Raw genomic sequence first — 11,602 nt, forward strand, 5'->3', positions numbered from 1 at the left:
GCTCCCAGTGTTAGATTTCAAAAACATAAACGGATCTTATAGAATAGCAGTACTAAGGCGTTTTGATTTCTAACTTTCTACACACTGAGTTAATAGGTAGTCGAGTATACAATTTAATAATTTATTAATACACATTTACAATGTTTACCTAATGACGTTTAACGAGACTTCTAGTTTAGGACGTCGAACACTTCAACGCACTGCAACTTAATAACTTCGTTACCAAAACACACCCAGTTTGATTTAAGCGTCCTGGCAAAAAGCTCTAAACACCTGAGACGTTTGCAGTGAATATCAAATTGTTCCAAAACGCATTCCAAGTTTGGCTTATGCGAGTGTATTGCACTTGGTACAGACACAATAATCTTACCGTTACTCTTAAAGAGTTTCTCGGTGTACAACTGGTTTCGCGTCGCCAGGAGCACGTGCTCATAAGGTTTCTTGAAATTTCGACCTAAAGGACAAATGGGCGTCCCATTTGTCGTTACTTTAAGCCAAGTCCATGTTGCTACCAATTGCAAATTCCATCCGCTAAGTTGCTCTTTGAGATAAGTATAATGACTAATGTTATGAGTGTACCATACAATAAGGAGACCGTCATAGGCGAGTAAATCTTGAATCTTTAGTTGAGAGAGGCAATCCTGCGCATCAGCTGTCATGTAGCGGCGTTGTCGTTTCACTGACTTGTTAATCCAAGGAGGATCCATAACGATAAGATCAAAACGGCCGTCAGACCCATATAAGGTATGTGCTGCTTTAAGCATATCGATCGTTGAACTTGGACTCAACGTACTCAGAATACCTACTGAGTGTGGCGGCAGAAGAAACTGTCGATTCTGAAAATAACATTTCTGTGTTTTCCCATTTTCATTAAAAAATATCTGATAAGTGCAACCTCGAAAAAAGTAACTTGATGGAATAACGGCCGCCGATTGCTTTGCCTTACTGTTTTCAGCATCATCCAGGACTTCACGTGCAAACTCATCCGAATTCTCTATAACAAACTTTTTGAGATTGTCTGCAATATCTTGATCAAGAGGCCATTCTCCACTAAGTTCTGTTTCTGAGTCTCCGCATGCTGCTCGTTTTCTTTTTGAAATGTTATCGCTACTTTGAGCTGCGAACGGTTTATAAATGGCGAATAAATCTTGATGATAAGAAATATCCTCAGAACCGCTGTTGAGAAAGCTACTCTTGAGGTGATCAACAAATATTAAACGTTCCATTGTTGAAACATGACCTGAAATTAACAGCGTATTCTTACATATTTATTCGATCAAAAATCAAATATGCATTTTCGACTCACCTTTGTATATATATTAAAAAAAAACTAATCAATCGACATAAGTAACAAAACCCTAGTATGATGTCAGTTTTAAAACGCTGAGTTATTGTTAACCATTGTTTGCTATTATAGACCCATCGGTGCTAAATCCTGCCTAAACTAACCAGAAGCAACTACTGTCGAATTCCATTCATTGCTTCAATATAATTTTTTTGCGAGCCAAATATTGGAAATGAGAAGTAAACTTAGTGTATTCTCAGGTCTCACTGAAAAGACATTAAAGTAACTTGTTAGGTAGTTAATTGCACCTTTTGCAGCATCGTACAAAAATTAGTTCATACCTACAGTTATTATCAATAAAAATATTTCATTACAGCACGTTAATTTTAAAATACTGTCAATTTTAAGTCATTTTTGGGTACGAAAAATTGCGTTAGACTTTAAGAGGCTCAGTGGCACTATATTGAGGTTAGAATGATACAATAGCAAATCTAGCTAAGAAATTCAAGACTTGATATACTTGAGCCAACAATAAGTTTCTTACCACTAGGTGAATATTTTGAAGTAAATATCTTGTAAAACAATTAGATATTTCCTAAATATAGTCCCGAGTGTCCTTGTTTACCGTTAATTGTTATGACTATAATTTAATTGCATTTGATTACTGCCTATTTTATTAGCATATTTTACGACCTTTATCCTGCCTTGGTTTCTTATAAATCCTGCTGCTCCTGTTTTTGTCAAAGAAGCGGACTCTGTGTTAAATTTTATAGGCGAGTCAAACACTACACAGATTATTTCAAAACTCGAAGTCAGTCCTTTACCGGCTAATAGAACTCAGTGAATAAATCATCTTCCCAATTGATGTACATTTTACAGCTGAAAGTTACAAAGACAAGTGACTTGTTAGATATCGCTTAGATAAATATATGACGGCGAGAGATATGCTACCTTAATTGAAAAGGTGAGGTTATCTACCTATTTACAGCGAAAAATCCGCTTTTTGCCCAGCATAAGTCAAACTGAGTCAGTCATTTAAAAAGTAATGAGTAATATGTCAAGTAACAAGAAAACCACGAGGCATTATTTTTTAGCTTCAGATTGCCTGAAAACCTTTACTATTGTTAAAGACTTCTGAGTACCTCCGTAAAATTAAGACTCTACTGTTTTATCTTGTACCGTGCCAGCCAATCTTAAGTAATTTTTTGGTAGATTATCTATTAATGTCGCTGATAATACACATGCTTAATAACGAGAAGAAAAATTATACATGTTTCCAAAGGTATCGAGTATTTTTGAGATTATTGTCGTAATAGGATTTACAGAAGAAGGTCCAAATTATTATGTAAACTAATGCTGCACATTTGGATGTTGCTGTGTTTGTTTGTGCGTGTATGCGTGTAAACTGCTGACTATTTAATCCGTCCGTTGCTTAACCACCGCAGTCTCACTCGTCGAACTTCTTTTTACATAATGACTACTAAAAAAATATCTAATTCAAAATTTCTCTTGATTCTCTTAAATTTCTGTCAGTGGAAATATAAAATGAGAAGAACTAGCGATGGTTAGTCTTTATAGACTGAAAATATGCAGTAAGTATGAACGCACGTATCCCTTCTTGCGATATTGTTAAGTGAGTATTTTTTTTTAGCCCGTCATTGCAATATCGGCAAATAATTTAGCTAAAAAATTCACTAGAGCTCGAATACTGAAACATAAGTCGATCGCATCAAAAAGATGTTACGTTATTATCGTCTAGAACAGGAACTTGTTTTAGGGCCTCATCGTCTCCACTGACGTTTAGCTTTTAGGAATTGAATAGCACAATCTTAACCGCTTAAACTATCTGTCATAAAGACCAGTTCTTGAGCAATTTTTATTTAAAACTAAGAAATAACGCGCGATGAGTCAAAATGAATTCTTTTTTTTAACCATAGGTTACAGAAACGAAATGACTACTTTGCACGCACAAGTCTCTCAACTGAGACAATAGTTTCCACACAGTCGCGTATTTTCCGATGTACTCTCTGCGAAGTATTTTTTAGAGTAGTAAACTTTTAGCTGCAACACGATTCTCTTCACCGGCAAAAATTCTTGGTTTACTAAACCCTATCATCGCCTTAACGATCGATTTTAAATATCAAAATACCGCATAGATTTCACCGTCATGGTAAATTATTACGTGTTCTAAATACGATCATGTACACCGTAAAATATTCAGAGGAGATTATGAGGCAATCAGTTGGTAGACAAAATTCTAAAGTAATATGAAATCAACATTTCGATATGAAGAAAAATCACCTTTTTTATTGATTATATGGACTTAGAAACTTTGTTTCTGATGATTGTACAGCACGCGTCCGAAATGACATCGAACAGTCCTCCATCGAGATATAGTCCGACAAACACTTTACACCGGTAAAAGCGGTATATTCCCACCTAACCTTCTTTCAGCGGTCACCGAGGGCGCCACCGCCTTGTCGTCAGAAAAGGAAACTTGTTTCCAATCGCTTTCGGAGCGAGGGTGCGCTTCACGGGCGGGCTACCCCTGATGCGAAAAATAGGCAGGGTTATTCGCCAAGATATCGACAGATGCTGCCACCAGCCTGTTGCCGCTACTGACATACGAAACGAATGACGAATAGATACCGGCATCAACTTGTGAAAAACAAAGGCAGGCAAAAGTTAATCTTCGGTTATAAATTGAGTAAGAACAGGACGGCTACTACCGACTACTGTATTCAACAATCGATGTACTATTATCTCAACGTACAATGCGCATTACCGCAACGACGCACAGATGTCCATATCCACCCAGGCAGAGTTCATCTAAGCTGCTGGTCAATGTTACCTGCAACCATTCCTGCGAATATATACGCTAAGCAACGCAAGCAGTATTCTTCGCGCAGCTTGCCGTGATGGCGTATACAGACAAAACCGGTAGAAACTGGCGAACAGCTTAACCTGTGGGCTGCCTTTCTGGCCAAGCCCAAAGCGCTTGCTTCCCCGCAGATGGGCAAAACAGCTGCTCGGCACAATCGGTGGAAGAAGAAAACGAAAAAAACGGTCGTCCGTCGGGAGAGAAGTCGTATCCGTGGATCGCTGACGCCATCGATGCCTGCCGCAGTAACGGGCGACGGTTGGTGATCTTGGTGGCTATCGTGATGTGGGGCCGGCCAATCGACCCTGCGAGTGGCCAGAAGATGATCGTTCTGGCCTAAGTAGTAGAATAGCTAGAAGAGGGCGGAATGAACAACGCTTTTGAGAAAGTTCACTCTCCTCGTCAGATCAGAATTCGAAGCTAACTCTTTAGACTGGCAGTTATGGCCGTACATTTGGAGCCAAACAAACCTAAGAAGCGGGCCAGATGAATTCACTTTTTTTTTATCTAGCTGACCAACTATGTTTCATTGGTACGGGATACTTTAGAGCAGGGAGGCAGCATGAAAACTCGTACTATGTACGGGTACTTCTTTTATATCTCGACGGCCAAGCACGAGAGAAGGTCGAACTTCTTCTTCACCAACAATCATCAACTGCCGCGGGGATATGCTCAGATATCGATCCTTCGGCGTTTTGGTCTGTGGCAGGGCGCAACACGGCGATCTCAGCAACAGCGCACACTGTCCTCCGATGCAGGTTATCGTCTACACAGCTGTAACTTCTGTGTCAACGTCCTGTTGTTGCTGGTATGTTGATTATTTTGGATAGTTTAATAGCAGCGAACCACCGTTAGCAACGACACCAGCGGCGTAAATACATTACGATGACGCTGTAGATATCACACACACACATACATATAAACATAACAAGTTTGTGTAGAAAACACACGCACATGTCACAGAAATCATGTACCATTATGAATAGATCAGATTGTTTTCTGTGCAGTTCAGACACACAGGACAGTGTGCCTATTACCAAAAGGTACAAGTCTTAACAAAGTGACTGTCCTGAGCTTTCGCTGCGATTTTACCCGAATTCCCTATAGTACGTAGAATGGCTTACGTTTGTTTGCATGGATAAACTTTCGGTCATGCAGCTCCATATACACACCGTATTATATAGGCGACAGTATGAAGCATAATGCTAGAGTCTTAAATGAATCTTAAATGAACCAATATTATGGATTTTCAATTTTTGTCTACACGAGTTTGAAGGCAAGACGAGGTCAACAATGCTACGAGAGATCTTTAGAGAATATCAGACCACCGAATCATATCCAAACCGGCATAGCCCCGCGTGCTACGCACGTATGGAAACTAAGAGTATAGCAAGACGAGCCTACGCAAACTAAACGACAAGTCACCGGAAAAATTAAAACCTTGCAACGTAGCGGTATTGTTATTTGATGTTAGTTGTACGTCCCTATTTATAACAGTTGCATTGCAGTTATTCTTCTTTAGCCGCAGCTACGTAGGTGCCTTACAGGCTTGTGCGTGACATATCATAAAGTAGCTTAAAGCGACAGTCGCTGACTCAGAGAGTTGATGACTGCCATGATGATGACTGAGTCGGTACAGAAAAGCTTGTGCACACTTCAAATATAGAAAATCGATTTCGAATCTCTAGCGTGTGCGTACTACCCAACATCAGCTGCAACGTGCGCTACCTGTATACTGCTGTTGTGGTCTTTCTCAGTGTTATTGCATCTATATGTATGTGTGTGTGTGTGCGTGTGTGTTTATTCGTGCACCTCTTTATGCCTATGTTTCACATCTTCGCTGATTTTCTCTTCGTTCGCGTGAGTCCAGCTCGTTCGCGGCAGAACCGCTTGGCTGAATCAGCGTCTCGGACCGATGAACCCGATGAAACCACGACAATCCTACGTAGCTTTCTACTGCGATTACTACATCTACTCAGTAGGCGAAAGACGTCAAATGAGTTCTCAAATGACTGTAGTACAATGGTAACACCTTTAGTCTCCGATTTCAAAAAGCTTTGGCCATTAGATGTTAGCTCAGGATTATGCGCGGCAATCGAATTGACGGCAAGTGCCAAATGAATAAGTTCGAAAAATGTTAGGGAAGAGACTTATATTTCCATCTACCTAACTTGCAGCTTTATTCTTTACTTGTGCGGGCACAAAACCCAACGTGAGAGCGATTGGACGCAGCGAAAACTGCCCCATACGTGGACTGATTTGTGTAGAATGACTTTGAGAAGCTTGATATCTGTCAGTGACTAAGTTAGGAAAAGGACTGACAAAAGCATAGTACATCGATATAAAAAAGGGCTGAAATGTATTGCCAAAAGCTGCACGAGTTTTGTTGCCTTCCCTTGAGTAGCATTTGCCATTGATCTGTTTGACCTATCTAAGTCGCATGGTGATATCCACCTACTCCTCATCTTAGCCTACACTATGACTATCAGATAGGTGGTTTGAAGATGCGAAGCATTGAAAATTGCAAACTGCTCAAAAATGAAAAGAAACATTTCAACGGATGCTCCTCAACGAGTCACTGTTGTAGTGTAGAGGGACGCATATCTTCGCTCCTGTCTGCGATTGTCGACATCACTATATCATTATGGGAGCGATGCAAATAACCACCGGATCTAGCTTGATACCAAACACATCGATGCTAACCAGACATACCGTGTGACACTGATTAACATCAGGCCAGTTCACTGGACTTCAATGGTGTCTACCCCGTTTGATCGCTGTTTCGAGACCTACTTTGCAACGCTGTCCGTTGTGGTGACTCGGGTGTAAAAACCAATTCAATAGACGCGCCGCTATATAATCAAGCTACTGCGAGTACCATGAAGAGAAGTAGATGTGGCTATACCTGCTAGAGTAGTGCCACCTCAAGAGCGGTTTTTGCAATCACAACCCCCATACATTCTTTGTAACTAACCGCGACATGGGACTGAAGCGATAGTAGCAACACGAGTTCGCTTTTAATACCGCTATAAATTGTTGCGTCATGTATTGACGAGAAGATTATTTCGAGCGAGCTTTTTATCCTCGAAAGAGATAGAAAAAGATGTTCCTGTTATTCATTACGGCTAGTCTCGTACTACTAGCACCGTTACTCCGCCAGGCTCGTGCGCTTGTTAATTGCACAGGCACGGGCTTCGCTCGTGTTTTGTTGATTTTTATCCGTTCATAAAAAAATCATATTTACGAATTGAAACACTGCTAATTTTAGGCTCTCTTTTCCATCGTTTCAAATACATTTCCGGGCCGTTTGATTGGCGGCAGTCATCAGCAACTGACCGCAATCCGCTAATCGGTTTCTGACTCTGAGCAGATTTATTCAGTCGTATCATTGATGCGGTATAACCTAAGTCGAAGTCCCAATAATGGTCGGAAAAGACTTTGAATGAAACAGGAAGAACATAGTGTCCTTTGCGTGGTTGGCTGGAGCAGCCGCAATGACTCATGGGTCCGATCTAGATTTCTCCCTCTCCGGCGTGGCCTGAGCACACTGAACATGCTCATATAAGGGATCGAAAGGGGATGGACAAAATCGATTGTTGGAATTCACTTCGACCTCCTGATCGACAGCCTCTGATTGTTGCTATCGATACAATGTCACCAGCGTACGGTCTGTGATGGTTAAGATCGTTGCGCTGTCCTATCCGCCCTGCAGGGTTCGGCAAAAATACTCATCGCCAACCACCGATGCAATGTAACGAAAACAGTCACAGTGGTTAGTGAAGGTTTTGTCTATCTATTAAGACCAACGATATGGGCAAAGATGCAAAGAGCATGCCTCACTGCTGCTGTGCCGATCGACGAGCTGCGAGTGGTCGTGCCTCGCCATCATACACAACGACAGCAGAAGTCACTGACACCAACGAGGAAAAAGCATGAAGATGTATTATCATTAACCAATGAAAAGCATTATGGGAAGGCCACCGGAAGATTGCGACACGGTTGCCATGACCTTCGCCATTGCCGTCACCATCAATATTAGATGAGAATCAGCGACAGTCCCGGAGCGAGCATCAACCTCAGAAGCAGTAATAGCAGCGGCGCAGTAGCGCGCCAGCCCAATGGCTTTACAGTCGCTATTGCCGAGTTGCTCAGCAGGACCACTACAGAGATACCTCATTTTCGTACTCGACTAACTAGGCATAGTTGGAACCAATTGGACATCATATTAGACCTTGTTAGGTACAATGCTAGAGGTCTAACAGCGTCATAGTCTCGTCTTCGGGTAGCAGTAGACTGATTTGCTTCTCATATTGCTGCGGCTGCTATTGATGCTGGGCCTACTCAAGGGATAGAAAGTGAAGGGAAGAAGGCCTTTACCCCGAAATCCCCTCAGTTCTCCCCTTTCCCCCCGATGAACGGAGAGCTGAGAAACCCATTCTCCGTTGTTGCCAATACTCTCTCTACTTCCACATTTATCCATTGGTATGGGAACCAAAGCATCGGCAAGCGCCAGGCGACACCGACGGCAGCTAGGTATTCCCGTTGCTTTGTCTGCAAGCCTCACTAAGTACTCGCGGCAACTTGTTCATTTGTCCCGCCGCAGAGCGCCCTATAGACAGCCTGCGGCTGCTCCGCGTTGTCATGGTGGTGATGTACTATTCTGCTCCCAATGGTCGCGCTGCCCCTAAAGCCTCTATTAAGAGGTGCTCAACAATACCTGCAGCCATACGTGTAAATGAATCTACACTAGTCACAGAAAAAGGGAGAACAAGGGAACGAACAAGACAGACGCGCTAAAGGATGACGCCAGGCCAATAACAGAAGCTAAGGAGGAGAGACAAGGAACGAGCAGCTCATCGAACAGGCAGAGATCAGGCAGACCGACGTACGGACTGAGCCCGTTCCATCGTTTGTTGTTCTCGTAGTTGTCCACTAACCGCCCACGTATCGCCTACGTACGGCTGCCTTAAGCCAGCAAGCCAGCCATTTCGTCCTTGATCTGACGAGCCCTGATCATCGTTCCTAGTTAGCGCTCCTATCACCACCACTAGAAACGACAGCGCCAGGCTCTGTCCGAGCATTTATTGTAGGATCGTGTGCAGCACCCGCTTCAAGGCCTCTTAGACGCGTCGTACTGCGCGACCACAGCTTCCTACAACAATCATCGTAACAGAATGGGCAGCAACAGCAGCAGAGCTTCCACCAGTGGCAGAAAAACCCTTCGCGATTTGTCGCAATTCGTAAACGCCGCCGCCTCTACACAGCAAACCGCCCCTGTAAGAAGAAGATTCAAAGCAAAAGTGAGTGGAGAGCCCCCTTATCGGGAACATCGGGCAGAGCAGAGCACAGTCGAGTGATACAAGTATAGATCAAACCGGGATCTCGTCCATTGCTCAACGCTTCTCGCGATTAAGCGCTGCTGCTGTTACTATCACAGAAGTCGCCATCGCCGCCATCGAACAGGAAAGAAGAGGCCAGCATTACTATATTATCATCACAAAAGCCATCCTGCCGCAGCAGAAGCTTAAGACTTCTTCTGTTGGCGACTGCTACCGCTTGCCGCTACAGCTGTAGCTCTGTCCCTTTGTCGTAAGCTTGCGTCCCGATGACGCTATTATATTCGTAGTCAGCCTGACTGCCCGCCCGCCCGCCTGCTTCCTACGGCGCCATAACCTACAAATCGTGTTGCTTACATGTCTAACTTCTACAGAGCAGATAGGCTCACTGGCAGGCCAATCGATACCGGTGTTTTAACCTGTAGACAGGCCTGCAGCGTGAGCTACATTTGAGCCCATGCTGTCGCCCGGTTTAGGTTCGGACCCATATGACTGTTGCTGCTACTGACCATGACGAGCATGATGCTAGTTATAATCAGAAGATGGGCCTGAGCAATTCCACTTGCTGCCGCCATCTAGTCTCTCGTCGCGGCCAGCTAACCGAAACAGTTAAAAGAGAGTTGGCGATTACCGCGTCTAAAGGAGCGAACCGAGCGTTGTTCTCGTTGGCTGGCACATGCATTAAACACTTCTATTACTACCACAACTGACTGCTGCCGAACGCGGGCGCTGCTGCACGAGATATCTTGCTTGCGTGTCTACTTGCCTATCTGTCCGATGCAGCAGAGTTAGCGGCCAAGAGTGCATAGAACATCAGCGGATAACGGCGGATCCAGCGATGTTGTTAGAAATGCTGCTGGTTTGTGACGCTGCTGCTGCTACTGATGCTGTGATCGTAGAAGCTTTCGGTAAATTTCAACCTGTCCGAAAATAACCAACAGCACTTACGCGTGTTCCTGCTGTCAACCCGGCTGCCTAGACGACTAGCTAACTATACTCTATGGCTCTGTGTGGCGAAGTAGTAGACAGGTTCTATTGCCACTATGCTGCTGCTATCGAGGAAAGCACAACAGAGGGGAGCTGGTTGTGATGACGGCGGCGGCGGCGGCGGCAGTGGACCAAGAGGAGATAGTGGCGATGCTGCCGGTGTGTTTGGTTGAGGATGCAGCAGAAGTGTGCGCTACGTCTGAAGGGACGAAAACGTTAGGCTGCCGCCGCTTTCATTTAGGCAGGCCATCAGGAGCGCCAGCAGCAACATCAGTACGTGCACTCGCCCAAATCCTTCCAAAAAGATTCACACGCGCAGCCACAAGCGTGCATCGAGCTTTTGAGAAACTTACACGGACAGGCACACACTCTCCAGTGCTCAACTATACACAGCTGTACCCAACTGTCCATGGTATCAGATAGGCGAGCTATCTGAGTGGGCCATGAGCTTCCCATGCTGCTGTTGGTTATAGCGGCTCGAGTAGTAGTAAATACGGGAAGGGCGGAAGGAGGGAGGGAGTTCGATGTTGTGGAGCGGCCCCGGCGGCACATACGGCGGCGGAAACAGCAGCAGCACTGCCATCAACATGAACGAATACCATGATACGACTAGCGACATCAGCAGCGTTTCTTGCTGTATGTGTACCCCGCCAATGTGACTAGCTCAGTGCTGCTGGAGCGGTTGCGCTTGGCTGCCGCACGTCGGCTTTCAGCTGGGAGCGGCAGCAGCAGCAGCAGTGACAACGGCAACGCTCACCGTGTGGTGCGCTGTTTCTGTCGTTCGTCGTTCGCTTACAGCACAAGCGATCGACAAGAAGGAGGAAAGTAGAGAACGAAAAGTCGTCGTTGTCATCGTCGACGAAGAGGAGGAAAAAAACGAAGGGAGAGACGAACGGAGCTAGCGCAGAGCGGGCCAGCATGCTAGCTACCCAGAGAGACAAGCACTATCTGGACACGCGTACGCGCAGGTTCACTCACACACACACACCGACCGACAAGCACACAGACACACAGATATATAGGCGAAGCAGCGGCGGATGTTAGCGGCTGCCGCTGCGGCAGCAGCGTCAACGGCGAACACTGGCAATATACACAACATCGAGATTCATCGAC

The 11,602-nt window shown here is 44.6% G+C and overlaps 1 protein-coding gene across 1 annotated transcript; it reads right to left on the reverse strand.

The window, feature by feature from the left end:
* Nucleotides 1–100: 100 nt before the first annotated feature.
* Mettl4 (Methyltransferase like 4) lies at nucleotides 101–10,477 on the reverse strand. The gene is made up of 2 exons (XM_022854814.2): nucleotides 10,451–10,477; nucleotides 101–1,240 (listed from the first exon to the last, which is right to left on the reverse strand). Exon 2 carries the CDS (start codon nucleotides 1,224–1,226, stop codon nucleotides 171–173), a length of 1,056 nt encoding a protein of 351 aa, XP_022710549.1. The 5' UTR covers nucleotides 1,227–1,240; nucleotides 10,451–10,477; the 3' UTR covers nucleotides 101–170.
* Nucleotides 10,478–11,602: the final 1,125 nt, after the last annotated feature.

The sequence above is a fragment of the Varroa jacobsoni genome, unplaced genomic scaffold, assembly GCF_002532875.2.
Source record: "Varroa jacobsoni isolate VJ856 unplaced genomic scaffold, vjacob_1.0 scaffold_193, whole genome shotgun sequence".
Lineage (NCBI taxonomy): Eukaryota > Metazoa > Arthropoda > Arachnida > Mesostigmata > Varroidae > Varroa > Varroa jacobsoni.

Excerpts from the sequence above, each read along its gene's own strand:
- Mettl4 (XM_022854814.2), bottom strand. The coding sequence starts at position 1,226 with ATGGAACGTTTAATATTTGTTGATCACCTCAAGAGTAGCTTTCTCAAC.